The 26892-nt window shown below is 47.1% G+C and overlaps 1 protein-coding gene across 1 annotated transcript in view; it reads right to left on the bottom strand.

Moving 5' to 3' along the window:
* Nucleotides 1-1550: 1550 nt before the first annotated feature.
* Nucleotides 1551-26892, bottom strand: part of ydjc (YdjC chitooligosaccharide deacetylase homolog) — a 32686-nt gene continuing 7344 nt past the window's right edge. The window contains exons 2-6 of the mRNA XM_055655408.1: nt 21154-21332; nt 17302-17461; nt 11890-11989; nt 8741-8918; nt 1551-6455 (exon numbers count right to left, since the gene is read on the bottom strand). Of these exons, the coding sequence (XP_055511383.1) occupies nt 6104-6455; nt 8741-8918; nt 11890-11989; nt 17302-17461; nt 21154-21317 (954 nt within the window). The 5' untranslated portion in view covers nt 21318-21332 and the 3' untranslated portion in view covers nt 1551-6103. The remainder of the gene's footprint in view (nt 6456-8740; nt 8919-11889; nt 11990-17301; nt 17462-21153; nt 21333-26892) is intronic.

Below are 26892 nucleotides of genomic sequence, written 5' to 3'. Positions count from 1 at the left end.
ACTGTTTCCTCCTTGTCATGTTTTACGAAGGAACTGCAGATGCTGGAAAAATCAAAGGTGGACAAAAATGCTGGAGAAACTCAGCAGGTGAGGCAGCATCTATGGTGCGAAGGAATATGCGACGTTTCGACCCAAATCATCGCCCACTCCATCGCTCCATAGATGCTGCCTCACCCACCGAGTTTCTCCAGCATTTTTGGCTTCCTTTATCATCACCTTACTGCACACCTTTCATTTTTTGTTCCCCTCCTCTTTACATCGCTACGTTTACACCTCTCGTGTTATCTCCCCCCCCCCCCCCCCCCCACACTCTCAGTCTGAAGAAGGGTCTCATCCCGAAATGTCACCCATTCCTTCTCTCCAGAGATGTTGCCTGACAATAGACAATAGGTGCAGGAGTAGGCCATTTGGCCCTTCAAGCCAGCACCGTCATTCAATATGATCATTGGCTGATTATCCCCAATCAGTACCCCGTTCCTGCCTTCTCCCCATATCCCCTGACTCCGCTATCTTTAAGAGCCCTATCTAGCTCTCCCTTGAAAGTATCCAGAGAACCGGCCTCCACCGCCCTCTGAGGCAGAGAATTCCACAGACTCATCACTCTCTGCGAGAAAAAATGTTTCCTCGTCTCCGTTCTAAATGAACTGTGGCCTCAACTACCCTCTGTGGCAGAGAGTTCCAGAGATTCACCACTCTCTGTGTGAAAAAAGTTCTTCTCATCTCGGTTTTAAAGGATTTCCCCCTTATCCTTAAACTGTGACCCCTAGTCCTGGACTTCCCCAACATCGGGAACAATCTTCCTGCATCTAGCCTGTCCAACTCCTTAAGAATTTTGTAAGTGTAAGTGTAAGTTTAGTTTAGAGATACAGCATGAGAACAGGCCCTTCGGCCCAGCGAGCCCATGCCATCAATCACTAGTTGACACGCGGCTCAATGTTATCCCACTTTCACATCCACTCCCCACACAATTGGGACCATTTACAGAGGGCCAATTAACCTGTTATAGACACCGGAGCAGTAACAGTAACTCCTTATTCTTAAACTGTGGCCCCGGGTTCTGGACTCCCCCAACATCGGGAACATGTTTCCTGCCTCTAGCGCGTAACAATCTGACCCCGCTGAGTTACTCCGGCATTTTTGTGTCTATCTTTCCAAGGGAAAGGCTGGAGTAGAACAGAAATCAAACCTGGTTAACGCTGGCAGGACAAGGGAGATTATGTGGAGTGTGTGAGGGAGTGGATGCGGGAGTGGGATACGGTAGATCTAAGTGCTAATCGGTGGTTGAGGGCAAACTTGCCAGAACTGCAACATTCGCCATTCAATATGATCATGGCTGATCATCCAACTCAGTATCCTGTACCTCTCATCCTTCTGAATTCCAGAGTGTACACGCCCAGCCGCTCCATTCTCTCAGCATATGACAGTCCCGCCATCCCAGGAAATATAGCCAATGAACCTGGCTTCAACTACCCTCTGTGGCAGAGAGTTCCAGAGATTCACCGCTCTCTGTGTGAAAAATGTTTTTTTCATCAAGGTTCAGCATTAAAGACAACAAACAAATTTGAGTTTTTAATGGCCAATTTTAATGAGACGATTGCATGTTGGCCCCAAACTTCATGTTACATTTAATCTTTAAGAAAGAACTGCAGATGCTGGAAAAATCGAAGGTAGACCGGAAGGGTCTTGACACGAAATGTCGCCTATTCCTTCGCTCCATAGATGCTGTCTCACCCGCTGAGTTTCTCCAGCATTTTTGTCTACCGTATATTTAATCTTCCTCTGTTTCGCAGCTAAACATTATGCAAATCAGTATTTACATATATTTCCAGAATTAATTTAAGAAAATTAACACCCTCGTCAGCCCATGGTACAACACTGTTCAATTTGGTTATGAAGTGACCTTGGGCTTAGAAGAAATATAGTGTCTCAGGAACTTATTTATGGTTATCAGTCATAATTTGATCCTAGTGAGACCACACCTGGAGTATTGTGTGCAGTTTTGGTCCCCTAATTTGAGGAAGGACATTCTTGCTATTGAGGGAGTGCAACGTAGGTTCACCAGGTTAATTCCCGGGATGGCGGGACTGTCATATGCTGAGAGAATGGAGCGGCTGGGCGTGTACACTCTGGAATTCAGAAGGATGAGAGGTCATCTTATTGAAAAATATAAGATTATTAAGGGTTTGGACACGCTAGAGGCAGGAAAAATGTCCCCGGTGTTGGGGGAGTCCAGAACCAGGGGCCACAGTTTAAGAATAAGGGGTAAACCATTTAGAACGGAGACGAGGAAACACTTTCACGGAGGCCGGGTCTCTGGATACTTTCAAGGGAGAGCTAGATAGAGCTCTTAAAAATAGCGGAGTCAGGGGATATGGGGAGAAGGTAGGAACGGGGTACTGATTGGGAATGATCAGCCGTGGACGGTGGTGCTTGCTCGAAGGGCCGAATGGCCTACTCCTGCACCTATTGTCTATTGTCACACATTTGTCTCCATCATAAGTCTAGGAGGTTTAGGTTGAGATTGGCCAGGGCAATATTAAGGGACACACACACACACACCACAAGAGGCGTGACATTAACTCGAGTCAATTCTCTGCTGTTTTGACCGTTCAGAACACGGAAGCCATCCTTAACACTGCCCAATACTTTCCCCCTCGATCAACGTCACAATATAACGGGCATTTGGAATATTGTGAGCAGTTTTGGGCCCCATTTCTGAGGAAAGATGCGCTGACGCTGGAGAGAGTCCAGAGGAGGTTCACGAGAATGATCCCCGGGGGACGAGTGGGTTAACATACGATGAGCGTATGATTGCACTGGGCCTGCACTCGCTGGAGTTTAGAAGGATGAGTGGGGACCTCATTGAAACTTACCAAATAGTGAAAAGGCCTGGATACAGTGGATGTGGAGAGGATGTTTCCCACTAGTGGGACAGTCCAGGACGGAGGCCATAGTCTCAGAATAAAAGGCACCTTTAGAAAGGAGACGAGGAGGAATTTCTTTAGTCTTTAGAGGGTGGTGAATCTGTGGAATTCATGGGATGTAATGTTAAAATTGTACAAGGCATTGGTGAGACCAAATCTGGAGTATGGTGTACAATTTTGGTCGCCCAATTATAGGAAACATGTCAACAAAATAGAGAGTGTACAGAGGAGATTTACTAGAATGTTGCCTGGGTTTCAGCAACTAAGTTACAGAGAAAGGTTGAATAAGTTAGGTCTTTATTCTCTGGAGCGCAGAAGGTTAAGGGGGGACTTGATAGAGGTCTTTAAAATGATGAGAGGGATAGACAGAGTTGATGTGGACAAGCTTTTCCTTTGAGAATAGGGAAGATTCAAACAAGAGGACATGACTTCAGAATTAAGGGACAGAAGTTTAGGGGTAACATGAGGGGGAATTTCTTTACTCAGAGAGTGGTAGCGGTGTGGAATGAGCTTCCAGTGGAAGTGGTGGAGGCAGGTTCGTTGGTATCATTTAAAAATAAATTGGATAGGCATATGGATGAGAAGGGAATGGAGGGTTATGGTATGAGTGCCGGCAGGTGGGACTAAGGGAAAAAAAGTTGTTCGGCACGGACTTGTAGGGCCGAGATGGCCTGTTTCCGTGCGGTAATTGTTATATGGTTATATGGTTAATTCATTGCCTGTGGAGGCTGTGCCAATGGATATTTTTAAAGTAGAGATTGATAAGACTCTTGATTAGAACGGGTATCAGGGGTTATGGTGAGAAGAGGGGAAGATAGATCAGCCGTGATTGAATGGCGGAGCAGGCTTGATGGGTCTGTTTTGACTACATTTGGAGCATTATGTCCTGGTCACCACATTACAGGATGGGTGTAGGAGGTTCACCAGAGCGCTGCCTGGGTTAGTGCATATTAGCTACAAGGAGTGTTTGGACAAACTTGGATAGTGTTCTCTGGACTGTCAGAGGTTGACGGGTGACCTGATAGAAGCATATTGTGTTAAATTAAGATAGGCCACAAACAGTAGACTGTCAGAACCTTATTCCCAGGATGGAAATAGCAAAAACTAGATAGTGTAGCCTTGAGATGAAAGATGCTAAGTTGAAAGGAGATGTTATTTTTACACGTTGGGTAGTGGGTGCGTGGGGTGGTGGTGGAGGTGGAGCTGGATGCAGAGTGGCGTTTGAGGGGCTTCTAGATGGGCACAGAGAGATGGAGAGATATGGGTTATATGCCAGAGGGCGGGGGGGGGGCAATTTAACGGCATCATGTACAGCCTGGATGGTATGGGCCGAATGGCCTGTCCTTTGTGCTGTAACTGTTCTTTGTGCTTGTTGGAATGTTCTGATGCAAATAGGAAATTTGCATATTTCACCACAGTGTTTTGCATCAAGAAAGTTCAAAAGAGAGTTAAACGCCCCACTGTACGAGTTCATTCAAGAGTTTGCCCCGATTCGAACTCGGGGAATTATGGCAATGGCTGCTCTCGTGGACATTTTCCAACACATTCAAAAATCTTCACCAGTCTTCCCGAGCTTACCTGCCGTTAGCGGATCTTCCCGAGTACCTGCCGTTAGCGTTACGAGCCGCTAAGAGACGTCCCCGAGCTCCGACGTACCCGCTACGTTCATTCTCCGTCCTTGATTTTTGAGTTTGATTTTTTTTTTAAACTCGGGAGAGCTCTTGGAATGAACTCGTACAGTGGGACAGGGCCATTAGATAGAGCTCTTGGGGCGAGTAGAATCAAGGGATATGGGGAGAAGGCAGGGACGGGGTACTGATTGGGGATGATCAGCCATGATCACATTGAATGGCGGTCGGTGCTGGCTCGAAGGGCCGAATGGCCTCTACTTCTGCACCTAGTGTCTACGTATCTATGTAAACCAGAAAGATATTGCACATTACACAAGTGTAAACAGTCATCATCTGATTAATAGCACCAAAGTGATAAGTGATAACCAAGAATTAATATTTTAAAAATCATAAATCAAAACATTTCTCTTGCCTTCATTCTGAATTTGAAAACATGTTATTGCACAATGTTGTCATAATTTAATCTGCAGAATTATTAAATTTTTAATAACTAGTCGAGCTGCTGCCTCACAGGCCCGGGTTCGATCCTGACTAGGGGGGGGTGCTGTCTGTGGAGTTTGCACACTCCCCCTGCGACTGTGTGGGTTCCCTTCAGGTGTACGGGTTCCCTCCCACATTCCAAATGCGTACGGGTTTCTGGGTCAACGGCCACTGTAACATTGTCCCCAGTGTGTGTAGGATAGTGTTAGTGTATGATCGCTGGTTGGTGCAGCGCAGTGAGCTGCAGGGCCTGGTTCCACACTGTGTCTCTAAAGCACAGTAAACTAATGTGGGAATAACATAGAACGGGTGATCGATAGTTGGCAAGAGACACACTGGGCCGAAGGGCCAGTTTCCATCTTGTATCTCTCAGTCAAATACAAATAATTCACCTTCCTCTGTACCAGTTAAGTTTTACCTAACTTGTTACTTGATTTGCTTGTAGATAGCATGTATGAAGGTGGGAGGCACGGTGGTGCAGCGTTAGAGTTGCTGCCTTACAGCGCCAGAGACCCGGGTTCAATCCTGACTACACCCGTTTCTACCCATGTCCCGGGTGCTCTGGTTTCCTCCCACACTCCAAAGACGTGCAGGTTTGCAGGTTGATTGGTTTGGTGTCAATGTAAATGGTCCCTGTTGTGTGTAGGATGGTGTTAGTGCGCCCCCGAATGGGCCCACTAAACTAAAACCCACACAGTATTGCAAATTTAATTTCTTGTTGCCTGCAAAGTGAACAATTCAAAGTGAACACTCTGTCGGTGACAAGTAACCGTTAACTCTGGGCAACCTCAGCTGCTCTCGAGGAACGAGAGATAAGCCAGCAGTGTGAGAAGTCCAGTTGAACTCGTTAAGATAAACCCTGCACTTTGCTGCCGTTCCTGAGGAACTAGGTGGGTTGCTTACAGTTCCACTGGTCGGAGGATCGACGTGCAATTTCTGCATGGAACGGGGATTGGTTTGCAGGGTTTGTGGCAATCATCGTGCCTTGTCTCCCCGTCTGGAAGCTCAGCTCCCCAACCTCTGCCAGGCTGGAAGAGGGTTGGGGGAAACGGGGCTTGTGTTTTTCACTCATAGGTCACTGAAAGCACACAGTTGGATGTTCCTCTGCTCGTAGTACTTGAGCAGCTTGGGTGCCTGGAGGGTCTCGAGTTCGTGGAAGCGATCGGCGGAGAGCGAGAAGCCGTCAGGCCCTTGCCCACATCCGCCTTCCTCCGGGAAGCTGGAGTATCCGGGATGGACCATCAGCTCCATGGTCAATATCGTGTCCTCTGGCCTGTGAGCAGCGGCCGCGGGGAAGATGTCCAACAGGCGATGCTGCTTCGCGTGCCTCGTGGCGATGGCGTTCTCGATGGTGGCCTGGATGGTTGACACCGACATGTTTCTCCCCATGGTGGTCAGGCCAATGTAGACATCAGGCCACCTGTTAGATGTGAGTGAAACACAGCTCTCAATATGGTCAAATGGAAGGCAGAACTAAGATGTGTAGGTCTAAGATGATGGTGCCTTTAACATGGAAACATCTATTGGGCGGCACGGTGGCGCAGCGGTAGAGTTGCTGCCTCACAGCGCCAGAGACCCGTGTTCGATCCTGACTACGGGCGCTGTCTGTGTGGAGTTTGCACGTTCTACCCGCTTTCTCCGGGTGCTCTGGTTTCCTCCCACACTCCAAAGACGTACAGGTTTGTAGGTTAATGGGCTCGGTGTGAATGTAGATTGTCTCTGGATACGAAAAGCTGGAGTAACTCAGCGGGTGAGGCAGCGTCTCTGGAGAGAAGGAACGGGTGACGTTTCGGGTGGAGACCCTTCTTCAGACACATGTTGGGAAGGGGTGGGAAAAAGGTAGAATGTCGGCAGAGACAGTAAGACTAGTGGGAGAACTGGGAAGGGGAAAGGGATGGAGAGAGAGGGAAAGCAAGGGCTATCAGAGCTTAGAGAAGTCAATGTTCCTACCGCTGGGGTAGAAACTACCCAAGTGAAATATGAGGTGCTGCTCCTCCAATTTGCGCTGGGCCCCACTCTGCCAATGGAGGAGGCCCAGGACAGAGAGGTCAGATTGAGAATGGGAGGGGGAGTTGAAGTGCTGAGCCACCGAGAGATCAGCTTGGTTAAGACGCCATTGAGGGAGTGCAGCGTAGGTTTACAAGGTTAATTCCCGGGATGGCGGGACTGTCATATGCTGAGAGAATGAAGCAGCTGGGCTTGTACACTCTGGAGTTTAGAAGGATGAGAGGGGATCTTATTGAAACATATAAGATTGTTAAGGACTTGGGACACACTAGAGGCAGGAAACATGTTCCCGATGTTGGGGGAGTCCAGAACCAGGGGCCACAGTTTAAGAATAAGGAGTAATGCCACTTAGGAAACCTGAACGGAAACCTCTGGAGACTTTGCGCCCCACCCAAGGTTTCCGTGCGATTCCCGGAGGTTGCAGGTGGTTGCCGGAGGTTGCAGGTAGCGGAAGCAGGTAGGGAGACTGACAAAAACCTCCGGGAACCGCACGGAAACCTTGGGTGGGGCACAAAGTCTCCAGAGGTTTCCGTTCAGGTTCCCTAAGTGGGACAGGGGCATTTAGAACGGAGACGAGGAAACACTTTTTCTCACAGAGAGTGGCGAGTCTGTGGAATTCTCTGCCTCAGAGGGCAGTGGAGGCCGGTTCTCTGGATGCTTTCAAGAGAGAGCTAGATAGGGCTCTTGCAAATAGCGGAGTCAGGGGATATGGGGAGAAGGCAGGAACGGGGTACTGATTGGGGATGATCAGCCATGATCACATTGAATGGCGGTGCTGGCTCGAAGGGCCAAATGGCCTCCTCCTGCACCTATAGGGTGATTTCACCAAAGGTCAAATGAGCGTAGATCCTCCCTCACGTGACCGAAAATTTTAACTGGAGGACATATGTCACTTCGGTACATGTTAGTGAATGGGGAAACACGCACTTTCACACCCGTTAAAAACATGGAAAACGGACGATTTTCTGTGCTAGTCGGGGTGACCGTGAAGCACAGCGACCTAAATTTTCAGGCAAAAAAAAAGATAGAAAGTAAGGTAATTTTTTCTTTCTTTTCTAGGGTCTACTTTCTCACTTTACTTCCTTCTCTAACTTCTTTTCTAAGGGGCTTTCTTTTCCCAACACTCTTGCACTTCACGACTCTCGCGCACTTTCTTTACTTAATTTACTTCTATCTTTTTCTTAAAGCTCAAAAAAAATGAAGCGGTACAAAAAATGTATTAAGATATATGTGTTGTGTAGTATTGTAATTTACCGTACTTCTAATAAAAATAAAAATAAAAAAAAATAAGGTAATTACAAGAGGGAACTGAAGGTGGAAAACAGCGGAAGTGAACAGCCGACATTTGCCGTGGAGATTTAAAGGTCCAAAATATCGGGAATTATCGCGTTTGCTCGCTGAATTTCATCAAAAGTAAGGCATTATTAACTCAGCTCAAAAATCGGCCGTTTTCCATGTTTTTAACGGGTGGGAAAGTGCGTGTTTCCCCATTCACTAACATGTACCGAAGTGACATATGTCCTCCAGTTAAAATTTTTGGTCACGTGAGGGGGGATCTACACTCATTTGACATTTGGTGAAATCACCCTATTGCCTATTGTCTATTGACATGTTGGCCGGTGTGTGTGGACAAGTTGGGCCGCAGGGCCTATTTCCACGCTGTATCACGCCATGACTCGTTGCGTTCTTGTTGCTTACCTAATCCCATGCCGCTGAAAGACATCGATGGAATTGAACGCATCTTTTTCGACCTGCAGGTAGAAGTCCATCAGCTGCTGAGTGATGCGGTTGCAGCGGTGCAGGCCAGGCTCGACGGGGATGCGGGTGTACACGATGCAGTAATCTGACAGCACTTGGGCAAAGACGTCTCGGATACCTGCAGCCCACACACAGCACAACACTTGATCTAACACTATCCTCCGGGTTTCTGTGGCTTTCCTCCGCTTTCCTCCCACATCCTAAAGACGTGCGGGGCTGACAGGCTGACGAGCCCAAACTCAAAACGCAACGTGTAATATTGGATCCTTCCTCAAACCGAGTTTAGTGGTGGGAAGAAGGCTGGTACACAGGTCACTCTCTCTGGAAGTGGGGGCAGGACAAAGCCTGGCAAGTTGAGTGTCCAGATAAAGGCCCTTCGGCCCACCGTGTCCACACTAGTGCTATCCTACACACTGGGGACAATTTGCCGAAGCCAATTAACCTACAAACCCGCACGTCTTTGGAAAGCGTGGGAGGAAACCGGATCACCCGGAGAAAACCCACGCGGTCATGGGGAGACCGTACAGACAGCACCCGTAGACGATAGGTGCAGGAGTAGGCCATTCGGCCCTTCGAGCCAGCACTGCCATTCAATGTGATCATGGCTGATCATCCACGATCAGTACCCCGTACCTGCCCCCACTACCAGAGCGTTTGACCTGTCTACCAGCCTTCTCCCCAACACTACACTCAGCTTGAGGAAATATCCAAGCTTGTACTCGCTAGAATTTAGAAGATTGAGGGGGGATCTTATAGAAACTTACAGAATTCTTAAGGGGTTGGACAGGCTAGATGCAGGAAGATTGTTCCCGATGTTGGGGAAGTCCAGAACAAGGGGTCACACAGTTTAAGGATAAGGGGAAAATATTTTAGGACCGAGATGAGGAAAACATAAATTTAAAAATAAATTGGATAGGCATATGGATGAGAAGGGAATGGAGGGTTATGGTACGAGTGCAGGCAGGTGGGACTAAGGGGAAAAAAATTTGTTCGGCATGGACTTGTAGGGCCGAGATGGCCTGTTTCCATGCTGTAATTGTTACATGGTTAACATTTTTTACACAGAGAGTGGTGAACCTGTGGAATTATCTGCCACAGAAGGTAGTTGAGGCCACAGTTCATTGGCTATATTTAAGAGGGAGTTAGATGTGGCCCTTGTGGCTAAAGGGATCAGGGGGTATGGAGAGAAGGCAGGTACAGGATACAGAGTTGGATGATCAGCCATGATCATATTGAATGGCGGTGCAGGCTCGAAGGGCCGAATGGCCTACTCCTCTGCACCTATTTTCTATGTTCCTGCTCATATCCCCTGACTCCGCTATTTTTTGAGCCGTGGTCAGGATTGAACCTGGGTCTCTGGCGCTGTGAGGCAGCAACTTCTGCAGATGGGATACAGTAAGGTGTGTCGTGAGCAGCTCGTTAATGATTCTAATTACCACTGTGGTGGAATGTTAATCGACCGCAGATCTATTTGTGGGTTTGATCGATTGATAAGATCTGACAGCAGTGCTGGGGAACGGGGAGTTTAACTTGGAAATACATGTGCTGTACAGCATGTCCTGGTTTGCACCTCACTGAACAGCAAATGTCTCTAAAGCTGACCATTGTTTGGTTTCTGAGGAAACAAACACACCTTAGTTAGTTGTTAATGGCCACAGTTTCTCATTTCTAGACTGAAGGAACTGCAGATGCTGGAATCTTGTGTAGAACACAAAGTGCTGGAGTAACTCAGCGGGTCAGGCAGCACCTATGCAGAATCCGGACAGGTGACAATAGACAATAGACAATAGGTGCAGGAGTAGGCCCTTTGGCCCTTCGAGCCAGCACCGCCATTCAATGTGATCATCGGGAACATGTTTCCTGCCTGTAAGCAAACAATCTTATATGTGACGTTTTAGGTGCAGGAGTAGGGTTCGGCCCTTCGAAAAAATATGATTGGCTGACTCAAAAGTATCCCGTACCTGCCTTCTCTCCATACCCTCTGATCACCTTGGTCACATGGGCCACATTAACTCTGACCGGGAGGTTTGAAAAAAGGTTCTGACAAAAAACGCCACTGAGTTCTCCCGGGATCCAGCCTGACTTACTCCAGCACTGTGTCTTTTTAAAAAAAACTGGTATCTGCAATTCCTCGTGCCTTAGATGATTCCTGATCTTTTTTTCTCCTTCGGCAAATAAGAAATTGTGAAGTGAAAATACCTGTAAGATTAGTTTACTGTCACGAAGAGCTTTTTTTGTTGCGTGCTATCCAGTCCGGGGAAAGACTAAACACAATTACCCTTGCCGTCCACAGTGTACAGATACAGGACAAAGGGGTGACGTTTAGTGCAAGCTTTCAAGCTGGAAAGATTGCAGGGAAAATTTACGAGGATGTTGTCAGGACTCGAGGGCCTGAGCTATAGGAAGAGGCTTTATTCCTTCAAGCAAAGGAGGACGAGAGGTGATAGCTAATAGACAATAGGTGCAGGAGTAGGCCATTCGGCCCTTCGAGCCAGCACCACCATTCAATGTGATCATGGCTGATCATTCCCAATCAGTACCCCGTTCCTGCCTTCTCCCCATATCCCCTGACTCCACTATTTTTAAGAGCCCTATCTAGCTCTCTCTTGAAAGCATCCAGAGAACCGGCCTCCACCGCCCTCTGAGTCCGAGAATTCCACAGACTCACCACTCTCTGTGAGAAAAAGTGTTTCCTCGTCTCCGTTCTAAATGGCTTACTCCTTATTCTTAAACTGTGGCCCCTGGTTCTGGAACCTTGAAACAGGCCCTTCGGCCCACCGGGTCCGTGCCGACCAGCGATCCCCGCACACTAACGCTATTCTATACACCCTAGAGACAATTTACATTTATGCCAAGCCAATTAACCTACAAACCTGTACGTCTTTGGAGTGTGAGAGGTAAACTGAGATCCTGGGAAAAACCCACGCAGGTCACGGGGAGAGAACGTGCAAACTCCGTACAGACAGCGCCCGTGGTTAGGATCGAACCCGGATCGCTGTCGCTGTGAGGCAGCAATTCTACCGCTGCGTCGCCTTGCCGCTCGTGATCTGTACTTTGGTAAGCGGGAGGGGCCGGGCAAGTTCTCTTACCTGGTAACACGTGGATGTGTTGATGTCCATCCATATGATGGGGCAGATGACCAGTCAATTCACAGAACAGGTCGACTTGGTGCCTCAGCTCCTTATCTATCTAGCAAGCAGAGACAAAGAACAGACTGCGTGAGACTGCTTGTCCCAGCTCGATCGAGGAGCTGTCCACAAGGACGAGAGAGGAAAGAACCGCAGATGCTGGTTTGCATCGAAGATAGACACAAAAAGCTGGAGAGGTGGGTGCGTACAGGCAGCGTCTCTGGAGAAAAGAAATAGGCGACGTTCTGGGTCGAGACCCAAGTTGGGTGAATGATCAAGAGGGTGACGCAGTGATAGAGCGCCGGACACCCATGTCCGATACTGACTATGGTGCTGTCTTTGTGGAGTTTACAGGTTCTCCATGTGACCAGGTGCTCCAGTGTCCTCCCACATTTCAGGGCAGGCCAGGACAATGGGCCTTTCTGACCAAGTTAAGAACTTGGCCACAACTCGGACTTGAATCATGAGAATTGGCACCAAAACATGGCGACCATTGTATACACAAGCACACTATTCCTATACACGTGTACTTCACTGTGGTTGCGTTTATGTTCACTCATATTTTTTACTGAACTGTGTGCGGAAAAGGAATTTCACTGTACTTCAGTCACTGTGCAGTTTCTGTTCCGCTGGCTATTTTCAATAAGGTCAGAACTTGGTGGACTGAGCTACAGGGAGAGGTTGGGCGGGCTAGGACTGTTGGAGGCTGAGGGGTGATCTTCGGGAGGTGTATGAAATCATGGGGGGAATGGAGAGGTTGAAGGCAGAGTCTTTTCCTCAGGGTAGTGGAATCAAAAGCAACAGAACACAGGGTTTAGGTGAGAGGAACAAGATAATAAGGTGGTGGGTGCATGGGGCGAGCTGCCGGAGGAGGTAGTGGAGGCAGGTTCTACCGCAACATTTAAAAAACATATCGGACTAGTTTGTGGATAAGACAGTTTAGAGGGAGTCCTTCCAGTCTGAAGAGTCCTGACCCGAAACGTCACCCATCCTGTTTAGAGTCATAGAATGATACAGTGTGGAAACAGGCCCTTCGGCCCAACTCGCCCACATGTCCCTGCTACACTAGTCCCACCTGCCTGTGCTTGATCCTTATCCCTCCAAACCTGTCCTATCCATGTACCAGCCTAACTGTTTCTTAAATGATGGGATAGTCCCAGCCTCAACTACCTCCTCTGCAAGCTTGTTCCATACACCCACCTCCCTTTGTGTGAAAAAGTTACCCCTCGGATTCCTATTAAATCTTTTCCCCTTCACCTTGAACCTATGTCCTCTGGTCCTCGATTCCACTACTCTGGGCAAGAGACTCTGTGCATCTACCCGATCTATTCCTCTCATGATTTTATACACCTCTATAAGATCACCCCTCATCCTCCTGCGCTCCAAGGAATAGAGACCCAGCCTGCTCAACCTCTCCCTGTAGCTCACACCCTCTAGTCCTGGCAACATCCTTGTAAATCTTTTCTGAACCCTTTCAAGCTTGGCAATATCTTTCCTATAACATGGTGGCCAGAACTGAACACAATATTCTAAATGCGATCTCGCCAATATCTTACACAACTGCAACATGACCTCCCAACTTCTATACTCAATACTCTGACTGATGAAGGCCAAAGTGCCAAAAGCCTTTTTGACCACCTTATCTACCTGTGACTCCACCTTCAAGGAACCATGCACCTGTACTCCTAGATCCCTCTGCTCTACAACACTCCCCAGAGGCCTAGCATTTACTGTGTAGGTCCTGCCCTTGTTCGACATCACAAAATGCAACACCTCACACTTCTCTATATTAAATTCCATCAACCATTCCTCCGCCCACCCGGCCAATCGATCCAGATCCTGCTGCAATCGTTCACAACCACCTTCACTATCTACAAAACCACTACCTTTTATTTTCTCCAGAGATGCTGCCTGACCCGTTGAGTTACTCCAGCACTTTGTGTCTACCTTAGGTTTCGAGGGATAGGGGCCAAACGCAGGCAGGTGGGACGAGTGCAGATGGGCAAGTTGGGCCAAAGTGTGTGACTACGATTTTAAGCCAATATTTTTAATCTCCAACTATGCACTTCCCCTATCAGCAAGCTAAATGTGTTATCAGTGTTAACGTTACTCTTGTGTTCCATTAACTTTATCAACCACGAGAGTTCAACATTCTCCACGTGCATGATTATCTCTGGTGGAATATTTACGTTTCCAGTTGCCGATAGCTATTTTTTTCAACTCTGCCCTCTTCACTTTCTCCTTGAAAGGAAAATATAGAAGGCAGATATCCTAATGCAACACCTCTTAAGCATGTAGTGAGGGCAAACCAATAATAAATGCTATCAATATTATTCACATATAAACTTTGGATAAGGAATCATACAAGAGGCTATTTGGACCACATGCCTGTTCTTTGAAAGACCATTTCACTAATTCCCCGCAGCTCGGTGGCACAGCGGTAGAGTTGCTGCCTTAGTCCTGGAGGTTCAATCCCGACTACGGGCGCTGTCTGTACGGAGTTTGCACGTTCTCCCCGTGACCTGCGCGGGTTTCCTCCAGGATCTTCGCTTTCCTCCCGCACTCCAAAGACGTACGGGTATGTAGGTTAGTTGGCTTGGTTTAAATGTAAAATTGTCCCTAGTGTGGGTAGGATAGTGTTAATGTCGACGCGGAATCAGTGGGCCGAAGGGCCTGTTTCAGCGCAGTTTCTCTACATTAAACTAGAGAGTTTCCTGTGGAAAGTCACTGCTAAACTTGCTCCGTTATAAGAAATGTTCTATTTTCAACTTTGGTCAATGATCTTAAATCAGTGCCTGGAGCTTGGAAAGGTGAACAAGACACAATCAGCTATAATGTTTAGTGTGTGTGTGTGTGTGTGTGTGTGTGTGTGTGTGTGTTCCAGGACAAATTTCTTAGAGTAACATTAAAACAACCATTCTCTACCTTTTCAATTGCTTTTTAAAATACATATTGTACAATGTATTATTAGAATTGATCACGTTTTTTTTTTTTTAAGTCTACTTTAGTTTAGAGCAGTGGGGCCCCACAGGGGGGGGGCAATTTGATTTTTAAGGGGGTCAATTGAGCGCGACTGAGGAGGTCTGGGTCCAAATTTTCGATTTTTATTTTTTTGGATTTTCCATCAGGTAAACATATGTAGTTTATGTTTCAGATGTTATTTTGAGTAAATAATTTTTTTGGGGTAAAAAAGGTCTTTATTGTGTAGTTATTACACAATCACCGCGCCATCGCTCTTCATGCACGTCGCACGAAGCGCGCGGGGTCATGGGAAAACCTTATTTATTGAATTGGATTTAGAAATGCGATTCAAAGAGCTTTTGCTAAGTTACCCTTATAATATCTATTTCCTCCGTTTTCTCTCAAGGGAAAGCAAGGGGGGGGGGGCACCAGGATTTTAGAGGTGATTAGGTGGGGCAAGGTTGGGAACCACTGGTTTAGAGATACAGCGCGGAAACAGGCCCTTTGGTTCACCGAGTCAGCTCCGACCAGCGATCCCCGCACACTAACACTATCCTACACACACTAGGGTCAATCTACAGATGCCAATTCACCTACAAGCCTGGACGTCTTTGGAATGTGGGAGGAAACCGGAACACCCGGAGAAAACCCACGCAGGTCACAGGGAGAACGTGCAAACTCCACACAGAGAGCATCCGCCACGCCGTCTATTGGACCGGCAAAATGGATAAGCTGGAAAGGTGTAGGAAGGAACTGCAGATGCTGGTTTAAACCGAAGATGGACACAAAATAATGGAGTAACTCAGCGGGACGGTCAGACTGAAGAAAGGTCTCGACACGAAATGTCACCCATTCCTTCTCTCCAGAGATGCTGCCCGTCCCGCTGAGTTACTCCAGCATTTTGTGTCTATCTTCAGTGTAAACCAGCATCTGCAGTTCCTTCCAACACAACGCTATTTTGCTCTCATTTGTTAAGCCTGCGGTGTTGTTAGTCATTCACACCACCTATTCTGCTAGGAGTAAACACGTCATGTTGATAGAGTTATGCAAGATGAACAAGGGATAATGAATGACGTTGTTGTGTACAAAGGGATATGACGTCATGGCAACAAGCAGGCTGACAGCCTGACAGATTATAATGTTGGGTTAGTTCCAGTGGTGCAGGGTGCGGTGACAGTCGCAGGGTTGGGACATCATGTTGCAGCTCTCTATGACGTTGGTGAGACCGCACCATGAACACTGAATGCATTCGCCATAGCCCGAGGCTTTGGTTTGGAGATACAAACAAACAGAGGACATTTATTATCACATACACCAAATGGTGTAGTGAAATTTGACTTGCCATTGCAACACACATTAAAAAATTTAACAATAAACATAAAAACATAAATACAGCGATGAAACAGGCCCTTCGACCCACCGAGTCTGCACTGACCAGCGATCCCCGCACACTATCACTATCCTACACACACACACACACACACACACGGGACAGTTTACAATTAAACCAAGCCAATTAACCTACAAAACTGTACGTCTCGAGTGTGGGAGGAGACTGGAGCTCCCGGAGAAAACCCACGCAGGTCACGGGGAGAACGTACAAACTCCGTACAGACAGCGCCCATAGTCAGGATGGAACCCGGGTCTCTGGCGCTGAGAGGCAGCGACTCTACCCGATGCGCCACCGTGCCGCCACGTGGTTATTGTCACCGGCACCGAAATACAGCGAGAAGCTTTCGCTTGCGTGCGATCCTGGGCGGCACGGGGTGGCGCAGCGGTAGAGTTGCTGCCTCACAGCGCCAGAGACCCGGGTGCGATCCTGACTACGGGTGCTGTCTGTGCGGAGCTTGTAAGGTGAGAGGGGAAGTGTTTTTTTCTACCCAGCGTGTGATGGGTGCCTGGAACACATCGCCAGGGGTGGTGGTGGAGGCAGGGACGATAATAAATAGACAGATGGAAGGGAATAGAGGAATAAGGATTACGTTCAGGCAGACAAGATTGGCATCATGACCAGCACAGATATTGTGGGCTGAAGGGCCCGTTCTTGTGCTGTACTGTAAGTTTATCTAATACATAGAAAATAGGTGCAGGAGGAGGCCATTCGGCCCTTCGAGCCAGCACCACCATTCATTGTGATCATGGCTGATCGTCCCCTATCAATAACCCGTGCCTGCCTTCTCCCCATATGACTTGACTCCAGAACTCTATCTAACTCTCTCTTAAATCCATCCATTGACTTGGCCTCCACTGCCCTCGGAGGCAGGGATTTGCACAAATTCACAACTCTCTGGGTGAAAAATCAATTCGATTGTGAATTACTATCTGCAGTCATGTTTTACAGTGGCTATATTATAACATGTTGCAGAGTTGCTGTTAAACACTGCGGACACCACGGGCACCAAAACCACATACCTCAGCTAGGTTGATGTTCCCGCTCTCCAGCACTTCCCTAATTCCCATTTTTCCATGGAAGAACCCATCCTTGTTGACCAGGGTGGAGCCCACCCGGAGTTGCTCACAGACCGGTAAACCCTCGGACAGGTTGGCGTGGAGTCCAAGGGGAACCTTGTTTCTGTTCGAGAGAGAGAAATAACTATATATTACAGGGTCACACACAAATAAATGGTGGATCATACTCTCCATATACGCCATTCAAAGCCAAACCAGTTCAGAGATACAATCAATCAATCAACCTTTATTGTCATCTTGCAAGCAACAGTTGTACAGTGCAAAATGAAAAGACGTTTCCCAGTGAATAGCGGAGCATCGCACATGAAATTTAAAACATTACACACATAATAACACTAAAAAACAATCCAGTCCCTGATGGAACAGTATAAATAGTTAAAAGCAGGTAAAACACAATGTTAAAATACAATAAACCAATCATAAAAATGTCCGGGGCAGCTGATTTGAGTGGCCAGTGCCAGTTATTAAAGTGTCCGTGCCAAGCCGCAGAATCAAGTGACTGTGAGTACAGAGTGACTGTTTAGCAGCCTCACAGCCTGTGGTAGGAAGCTGTTTAGCAGCCTCGTAGTCCGGGCTTTGATGCTTCGATATCTCTTGCCTGATGGCAGGAGATCCAGGTGTGTGTGGAGGGGGTGCAGTTTGTCCTTAGCAATTCTCTGAGCTTTTTTCAGACAGCAGCTCTGGAACAGTTCTTGTACCGAGGGTAGGGAGACGCCAATGATCCTCTCTGCTCCCCTCACTACCCTCTGCAGAGCCTTCCTGTCCGAGCAGTTGCAGGTGGAGTACCACGTATTTATGCAGTACGTGAGTACAGACTCCACCGTGCCCCTGTAGAAAGTCCTGAGGATGTTGGTGGGGAGTGAGGCCTGTTTTAGTTTCCTCAGGTAGTCCAGTCGCTGATGGGCCCGTTTGACGGTCCCAGGTGTTCCTGGACCAGGTGAGGCTGTCTGTAATTTGCACACCGAGGAACTTTATGCTCTCCACTCTCTCCACTGCAGTGCCACTGATGTTGAGGGGTGTATGCTTTGGCTGCGCCCTCCTGAAGTCGACAACCATCTCCTTAGTTTTGTCGACATTCAATTCTAGGTTATTTTTGCCGCACCAGTTCACCAGTTGTTCTACTTCCTCCCTGTACATTGATTCGTCATCTCCACTGATGAGTCCACTGATACAGCCTGGAAACAGACCCTTCGGCCCACCCAGTCCATGCCAACCATCATCAGTCGGAGGACTGGCCAAATTTTGTGCCTTCCGCCACAGTGGTGAATGCCGTGGTGGATGTTTGTGGTAAATTCTTATTGTGTTTTTGTGTGTTGTATTGCAGGATGAGAAAGCCTGGTAAGTGATATATTGTATTCAAATTTATTTATTGTCATTGTCTCAATTTGAGACAACAAAATGAATTTCCCTTACAGGCAGTATCATTAAAAAAAAAATTTTTAAAAAATCATTTAAAAAAAATCATAAATAGATAATAAAACATATTAAAAATAAAATTGAAATTGAATTTAAAAAAAGCACAAACACAGAAAGTCCACGACACAACATAACATAAATGGCACCCAGGTGAGGATGGCACCATAGTCCAGCCAGGTGGATACAGGCAAGGAGGGTTTTTGATAGGGAGATGGTTGGGCAAAGGCCAGAGATGACAAAAGACAAAAGATGTGGGATGAGGAAAGACGGGTTCCTACACATTGGTGAGAACAAGCCGAGGTTGGTGCCTGTTTGGCCAAACACTTGCTCTTGGTCCACTGAGGCCTGCTGGATCTCCCACTTTGCCAAACCCCTCCCATTCCCACACGGACCTTTCAGTCCTGGGCCTCCTCCACTGCCAGAGTGAGATCACACACACACAACACACAAACTGGAGGAACAGCACCTCATATTCTGCTTGGGCAGCTCATAGCTCAACAGTTTTAACGTTGAAACGTGGCCTATCCATGTTCTCTTGAGATGCTGCCTGGCGCGCTGAGTTACTCCAGCAATCTGTTTAGCTTAGAGAGATGTAGTACAAACAGTCCCTCCACCCACCGAGTCCACACCGACCAGCGATCACTCCATAGTTATCCCAGTTTCATGTACAACACACGAGGGGCAATTTACAGAAGCAGTCTGAAGAAGGGTCTCCATCCGAAACGTCATTCATCATTTTTCTCCAGTGTTGCTGCCTGACCCGCTGAGTTACTCCAGCAATTTGGGTCTATCCTTGGTATAATGTGAGGTTATCCATTATAAATGTGAGGTTATCCATTTTGGTGGCAAAAACGGGAAAGCAGACTATCTAAATGGTGGCCGATTGGGAAAGGGGGAGATGCAGCGAGACCAGGGTGTCATGGTACACCAGTCATTGAAGGTAGGCATGCAGGTGCAGCAGGCAGTAAAGAAAGCGAATGGTATGTTGGCTTTCATAACAAAAGGATTTGAGTATAGGAGCAGGGAGGTTCTACTGCAGTTGTACAGGGTCTTGGTGAGACCACACCTGGAGTATTGCGTACAGTTTTGGTCTCCAAATCTGAGGAAGGACATTATTGCCATAGAGGGAGTGCAGAGAAGGTCACCAGACTGATTCCTGGGATGTCAGGACTGTCTTATGAAGAAAGACTGGATAGACTTGGTTTATACTCTCTAGAATTTAGGAGATTGAGAGGGGATCTTATAGAAACTTACAAAATTCTTAAGGGGTTGGACAGGCTAGATGCAGGAAGATTGTTCCCGATGTTGGGGAAGTCCAGGACAAGGGGTCACAGCTTAAGGATAAGGGGGAAATCCTTTAAAACCGAGATGAGGAGATCTTTTTTCACACAGAGAGTGGTGAATCTCTGGAACTCTCTGCCACAGGAGGTAGTTGAGGCCACAGTTCATTGGCTATATTTAAGAGGGAGTTAGATGTGGCCCTCGTGGCTAAGGGGATCAGGGGGTATGGAGAGAAGGCAGGTACGGGATACTGAGTTGGATGATCAGCCATGATCATATTGAATGGCGGTGCAGGCTCGAAGGGCCGAATGGCCTACTCCTGCACCTAATTTCTATGTTTCTATAAACCCAGCATCTACAGTTCTTCGCTTCCACTACTAATCCACAAACTCGCACATCTTTGGCGATGGGGGAGGAAGCCGGAACACCCGGAGAAAACCCGCGCGGGTCACGGGGAGAAGGTACAAACTCCGCAATGACAGCGCCCATAGTCGGGATCGAACCCTGGTCTCTGGCGCTGTGGTGGAGTAATTGTACCGCTGCGCCACCGTGCCGCCCAGCCAAGACAATATGCTCCTGCATTGCAGAAAGGTTGAACCAGGGATGGGGAACCTGCGGCCTTAAGGCTGCAATGGGGCCTTCGAGGCCATTAAGTGCGGCCTTTTGAATGAATCCAAATTTTGTAGAACAAATCCTTTTATTTTTATGAATATGTTTTTGTTCATCTTTTGTTATTTTTATTTTAATCTTAAAATTAATGTATTTAAAAAATACCAAAGGAGATTATTTCGAAATGATCCTCCCCGACTGACGGCCACAATTAAAATTGTGTAAAATCAGTCTAAAGAAGGGTTTCGGCCCGAAACGTCGCCTATTTCCTTCGCTCCATAGATGCTGCTGCACCCGCTGAGTTTCTCCAGCAATTTTGTGTGGCCACTATTAAAACATTAGTAAGTCATGAGGGCTATTTTTATCAAAATAATGCACATTTTGAAGTATGTCTAATTGAAGTTTGTTGGATGCGGCCTTATTAGATCACAGCTAACTTGATGCAGCATTCAAACATGAAAAGGTTCCCCACCCCTGGGTTAAACCCACCTGGTAGCCATTGCAGCAGCTTCCTTGGCAGAGCTCCCGTTCACCAGCAAGGATGCGTTGGAGATGGCCTTGGCTTTGAAGCATTCCATTATGCCGCGATTCCTCCTTCGGCAGTAACCAAAGTCGTCGCCGGTCACCACTAACCTCACTCTGGGCTGAGGCATCCTCACACATCAGGACTGCAGGTGGAACAGAAGAGAAGGCAAAGTCATGCTTGAAGTCAGTGACAAATGCAGATATAGGTTTAGGCTTATTGTTGCTGCGTCCCGTGCATCGAGGCGCAGTGAAAAGCTTTCGTTTTTGCATGCTACCCAAACAGGTCAAATACGCAGATACACAAAAACGCTGGAGAAACTCAGCGGGCGAGGCAGCGTCTATGGAGCGAAGGAAAAAGGCGACGTTTCGGGTCGAGATCCTTCGCTCCATAGACGCTGCCTCACCCGCTGAGTTTCTCCAGCATTTGTGTCTACCTTCAATTTTCCAGTCTCTCTGCAGTTCCTTCTTAAACAGACACACAGATACAATTAGTTCACACTCCAGTACAATGGAACGAGCAAAGGGGAAGATACAGAGTGCGGGGTATAATTCTCAGCATTGTAGCGCACCAGTTCCAGAGACAAAGTCCGATGTCCGCAATGGGGTAGAGGTGAATTGGACAGTGCCCTAGCTTATTCCTGGGATGTCAGGACTGTCTTATGAAGAAAGACTGGATAGACTTGGTTTATACTCTCTAGAATTTAGGAGATTGAGAGGGGGATCTATAGAAACTTACAAAATTCGCAGGAGAGGGGATCTTATAGAAAGGGTGGGTTTGGACAGGCTAGATGCAGGAAGATTTGTTCCCGATGTTGGGAAGTCCAGGACAGGACAAGGGGTCACAGCTTAAGGATAAGGGGGAAATCCTTTAAAACCGAGATGAGAAGAACTTTTTTTCACACAGAGAGTGGTGAATCTCTGGAACTCTCTGCCGCAGAGGGTAGTCGAGGCCAGTTCATTGGCTATATTTAAGAGGGAGTTAGATGTGGTCCTTGTGGCTAAGGGGATCAGAGGGTATGGAGAGAAGGCAGGTACGGGATACTGAGTTGGATGATCAGCCATGATCATATTGAATGGCGGTGCAGGCTCGAAGGGCCGAATGGCCTACTCCTGCACCTAATTTTTATGTTTCTATGTTTATGGAAGGGGTGTTCAGAAGCCTGATAACCGAGGGGAAGAAGCTGTACAGGGTCTTGGTGAGACCACACCTGGAGAATTGCGTACAGTTCAGGAGTAGAATTAAGCCATTCGGCCCATCAAGTCTACTTCGCCCATCAATCATGGCTGGTCTATCTTGCCCTCTCATTCACTGGAGTTTAGAAGGATGAGGGGGTATCTTATAGAAACATATAAAATCATAAAAGGACTGGACAAGTTAGATGCAGGAAAAAGTCCAGACGAGTCCAGAACCAGGGGCCACACACACAGTCTTAGCATAAAGGGGAGGTCATTTAAGACTGAGGTGAGAAAAAACTTTTTCACCCAGAGAGTTGTGAATTTATGGAATTCCCTGCCACAGAGGGCAGTGGAGGCCAAGTCATTGGATGGATTTAAGAGAGAGTTAGATTAGATAGAGCTCTAGGGGCTAGTGGAGTCAAGGGATATGGGGAGAAAGCAGGCATGGGTTATTGATAGGGGACAATCAGCCATGATCACAATGAATGGCGGTGCTGGCTCGAAGGGCCGAATGGCCTCCTCCTGCACCTATTTTCTATGTTTCATAACCCCATTCTTCTGCCTTCTCCCCATAACCCCCAACACCCGCATTAATCAAGAATCTATCTATCTCTGCCTTCAAAATATCCAATGACTTGGCCTCCACAACCTTCTATGGCAAATAATTCCACAGATTCACCACCCTCTGACTAGAGTCATGGAGCATGGCCCACATCCCTCTAAATCTGTCCGATCCATATACCTATCTAAATCTTTCTTAAAGGTTGGGATAGTCCCTGCCTCAACTACCTCCTCCGGCAGCTCGTTCCATACACCCACCACCCTTTGTGTGAAAAAGTCACCTCTCAGATTCCTATTAAATCGCTCCCCCTTTACCTTAAACCTCTGGTCCTCGAATCCTTGATGCCATGATCCTAGACTTAGAAATTTCCAAATTTGAAGCAACGTGCATTTAATTTTTAACCGGTATAAATATTTGAAGCAAGAGTTTGCATTGCATTTCTGTAGCACCTTACACGTCCCTCTATTATGTATTTCAACATGGTTACATCCAATAAAGTAACTTTTATGATGATGGAAATGTTGCAACTAGGTTGTATTTGGCTCAACTCCATGGTCTGATAACAGCCCGGTGATGTTTCATCAGTTCATAAGTGATAGGAGCAGAATTAGGCCATTCGGCCCACTCAGTCTACTCTGCCATTCAATCATGGCTGATCTATCTTTCCAACTTAACCCCATTCTCCTGCCTTCTCCCCATATCCCCTGACACCCGTCCTGATCAAGAATCTATCTATCCCTGCCTTAAATATATCCATTGACTTTGTCTCCACAGCCGTCTGTAGCAATGAATTCTACACTTTCACCTCCATCTGACTAAATAAAGTCCTCCTCATCTCCTTCCTAAAGGAACATCTTTTAATTCTGAGGCTGTGACCTCTGGTCCTAGACTCTCCCACTAGTGGAAACATCCTCTCCACATCCACTCTATCCAGACAATTTTTTCAGGCCTCTCCTCATCCACTCTCTACACACTAGGGACAATTTGCAGAGGGCCAATTAACCTACAAACCCCTCAGGTCTTTGGGATAGAGTCATAGTGATACAGCATGGAAACAGGCCCTTCAGCCCAACTAGCTCACACCGACCAGCATGTTCCACCTACACTAGTCCCACCTGCCTGCGTTTGGCCCATATCCCTCCAAACCCGGCCTATTCATGCACTATCTAATTGTTTCTTAAATGTTTTATGAAGAAAGACTGGATAGACTTGGTTTATACTCTCTAGAATTTAGGAGATTGAGAGGGGATCTTATAGAAACTTACAAAATTCTTAAGAGGTTGGACAGGCTAGATGCAGGAAGATTGCTCCCGATGTTGGGGAAGTCCAGGACAAGAGGTCACAGCTTAAGGATAAGGGGGAAATCCTTTAAAACCGAGATGAGAAGAACTTTTTTCACACAGAGAGTGGTGAATCTTTGGAACTCTCTGCCGTAGAGGGTAGTCGAGGCCAGTTCATTGGCTATATTTAAGAGGGAGTTAGATGTGGCCCTTGTGGCTAAGGGGATCAGGGGGTATGGAGAGAAGGCAGGTACGGGATACTGAGTTGGATGATCAGCCATGATCATATTGAATGGCGGTGCAGGCTCGAAGGGCCGAATGGCCTCTACTCCTGCACCTATTTTCTATGTTTCTATGTTGGGATAGTCCCAGCCTCAACTGCCTCCTCTGGCAGCTTGTTCCATACACCCACCACCCTTTGTGTGGATAGGTTACCTCCTCAGATTCCTATTAAATGCATCCACCCGATCTACTCTTCGATGTGGGATGTGGGGGGGAAACCCGGAGCACCCGGAGGAAGTCCACACGGTCACAGGGAGAACGTGCATAAGAGAGGGACATAAAAGATGCTACAGAAATGCAAACTTGCCAATATTATTTATTATTTATTATACTAGATAATTGAAGAATTACGGGTAATCAGGAACTGGAGGTTAAATTAGCTTAATAATATCCATGTAATCCTTCGAGCATGTTGGTTGACAGGAAATCCCATTAAAAGAACTATATTCTAATTTCTGCTTTATCTAACTGATGCGTTGTGAGTGGTTTTGGGACCCATATCTGAGGAAGGACGAGCTGATGTTGGAGAGGGTCCAGAGGAGATTTACAAGAATGATGAGTGGGGTTAACGTCCGATGAGTGTTGGATGGCGCTGGGCCTGCACTCGCTGGAGTTTAGAAGGATGAGCGGGGACCTCATTGAAACGTACCGAATAGTGAAAGGCCCGGATAGAGAGTGGATGTGGAGAGGATGTTTCCACTAGACAGTAGACAATAGGTGCAGGAGTAGGCCATTCGGCCCTTCGAGCCAGCACCGCCATTCAATGTGATCATGGCTTATCATCCACAATCAGTACCCCGTTTCTGCCTTCTCCCCATATCCCCTGACTCCGCTATCTTCAAGAGCCCTATCTAACTCTCTCTTGGAAGTATCCAGAGAACCGGCCTCCACCGCCCTCTGAGGCAGAGAATTCCACAGACCCATTATTTCATACTCCATTATTTATTCCCGTACGCCTTGCCCTATTGGGTTTTTTTTTAATATTAATTTTATTAGAAGCAATCGTACAAGGAGAAAGTAATCAACATAATAATTATACAACTTTGGTACTGCTTCAATTTTAACATTTTATAGACCAATCACTAAATCGGGAAAAAAGGAAAAAGGGGAAGAAGAAAGGAAATAGAAAAGAACTCATTTCTAAAAAGACACGAAAAAGAAAAGAGAAAAAACCCCAGAACTAACGAAGAAGTGAAGGAAGCGGAGATATATCCCACTGCCCTTCCCTATCCCCGCTCACCCGACCCTAGCGTCATTCGGTTTTGAGTTTGTGTTCAACCAACCATTCAATGAAAGGAGACCATATTTTGGAAAATTGATCTGGTTTGTCAGTCAAGACAAGCCTTGTTTTTTCTAGATGTAGATGTGCCTTGGTCATTTCTGTGATCCACATCTTCACTGTGGGGACTGTTGTCTTTTTCCAGAATTTAAGTATAAGATTTTAATCGCAGTTATTAAACCGTAGTCAAGGAAGCGTCTTTGAGATATCGTTACCTTGCCCTACCGTGACGTTACGGTTTTGCCTCACCACTCCCACAATTGTGACCTCTTGCTTCTATTATCTCCACCCAAGCCGGTTCTATATCCTGGTCTCTTGTGCACACGCCATCCCTTCCCTGTAGCTCTTTTAACGAGCTCATTAACTAACAGAGCCACTCCTCCCCCTATCTCTGATCGGTCTGACTCACCGTTCTACATTCAGGTCCCCACCTGTCCTCTCGGACAGCTGCCAAATCTACGTTGATTGGCATCATTCAGCGTGGAAACAGGCCCCCCTCAGCCCAACTTGCCCACACCGACCAACATGCCAACAGAACGGAGACGAGGAAACACTTTTTCTCACAGAGAGTTGCGAGTCTGTGGAGTTCTCTGCCTCAGAGGGCAGTGGAGGCTGGTTCTCTGGATGCTTTCAAGAGAGAGCTCTTAAAAATAGCGGAGTCAGGGCATATGGGGAGAAGGCAGGAACGGGGGTACTGATTGGGGATGACCAGCCATGATCACATTGAATGGCGGTGCTGGTTCGAAGGGCCGAATGGCCTACTCCTGCTCCTATTGTCTATTGAAGAAGAACGGGCCCGAGTCCTGGAGAAATTGCTTAATTCCCACATTAATGAACTACAAGCGGATTCAAAGCATACACTTCAGATATATGCAGGAACCAAAATGGATATACCAGGTTCCAGAGCTTCATGGTATCAGTGCACATGCCAAGGTATCTGAAATTGTGTTTTTCTCCTGGATTTATATATGCAGTACAAAGTAAATTAATTGAAGTGCAAAAAAAATGTCTATTGCCCCATCTACACTAGTCCCACCTGCCTGCGTATATGGCCTCGAACCCTAACCTATCCATGTACCCGTCTAAAAATGTCTCAAATGTTGTGATAGTCCCAGCCTCAACTA

Source organism: Leucoraja erinacea, chromosome 25 (assembly GCF_028641065.1).
Source record: "Leucoraja erinacea ecotype New England chromosome 25, Leri_hhj_1, whole genome shotgun sequence".
NCBI classification, from domain to species: domain Eukaryota; kingdom Metazoa; phylum Chordata; class Chondrichthyes; order Rajiformes; family Rajidae; genus Leucoraja; species Leucoraja erinaceus.
This window is presented reverse-complemented; position numbering and strand designations above follow the sequence as displayed.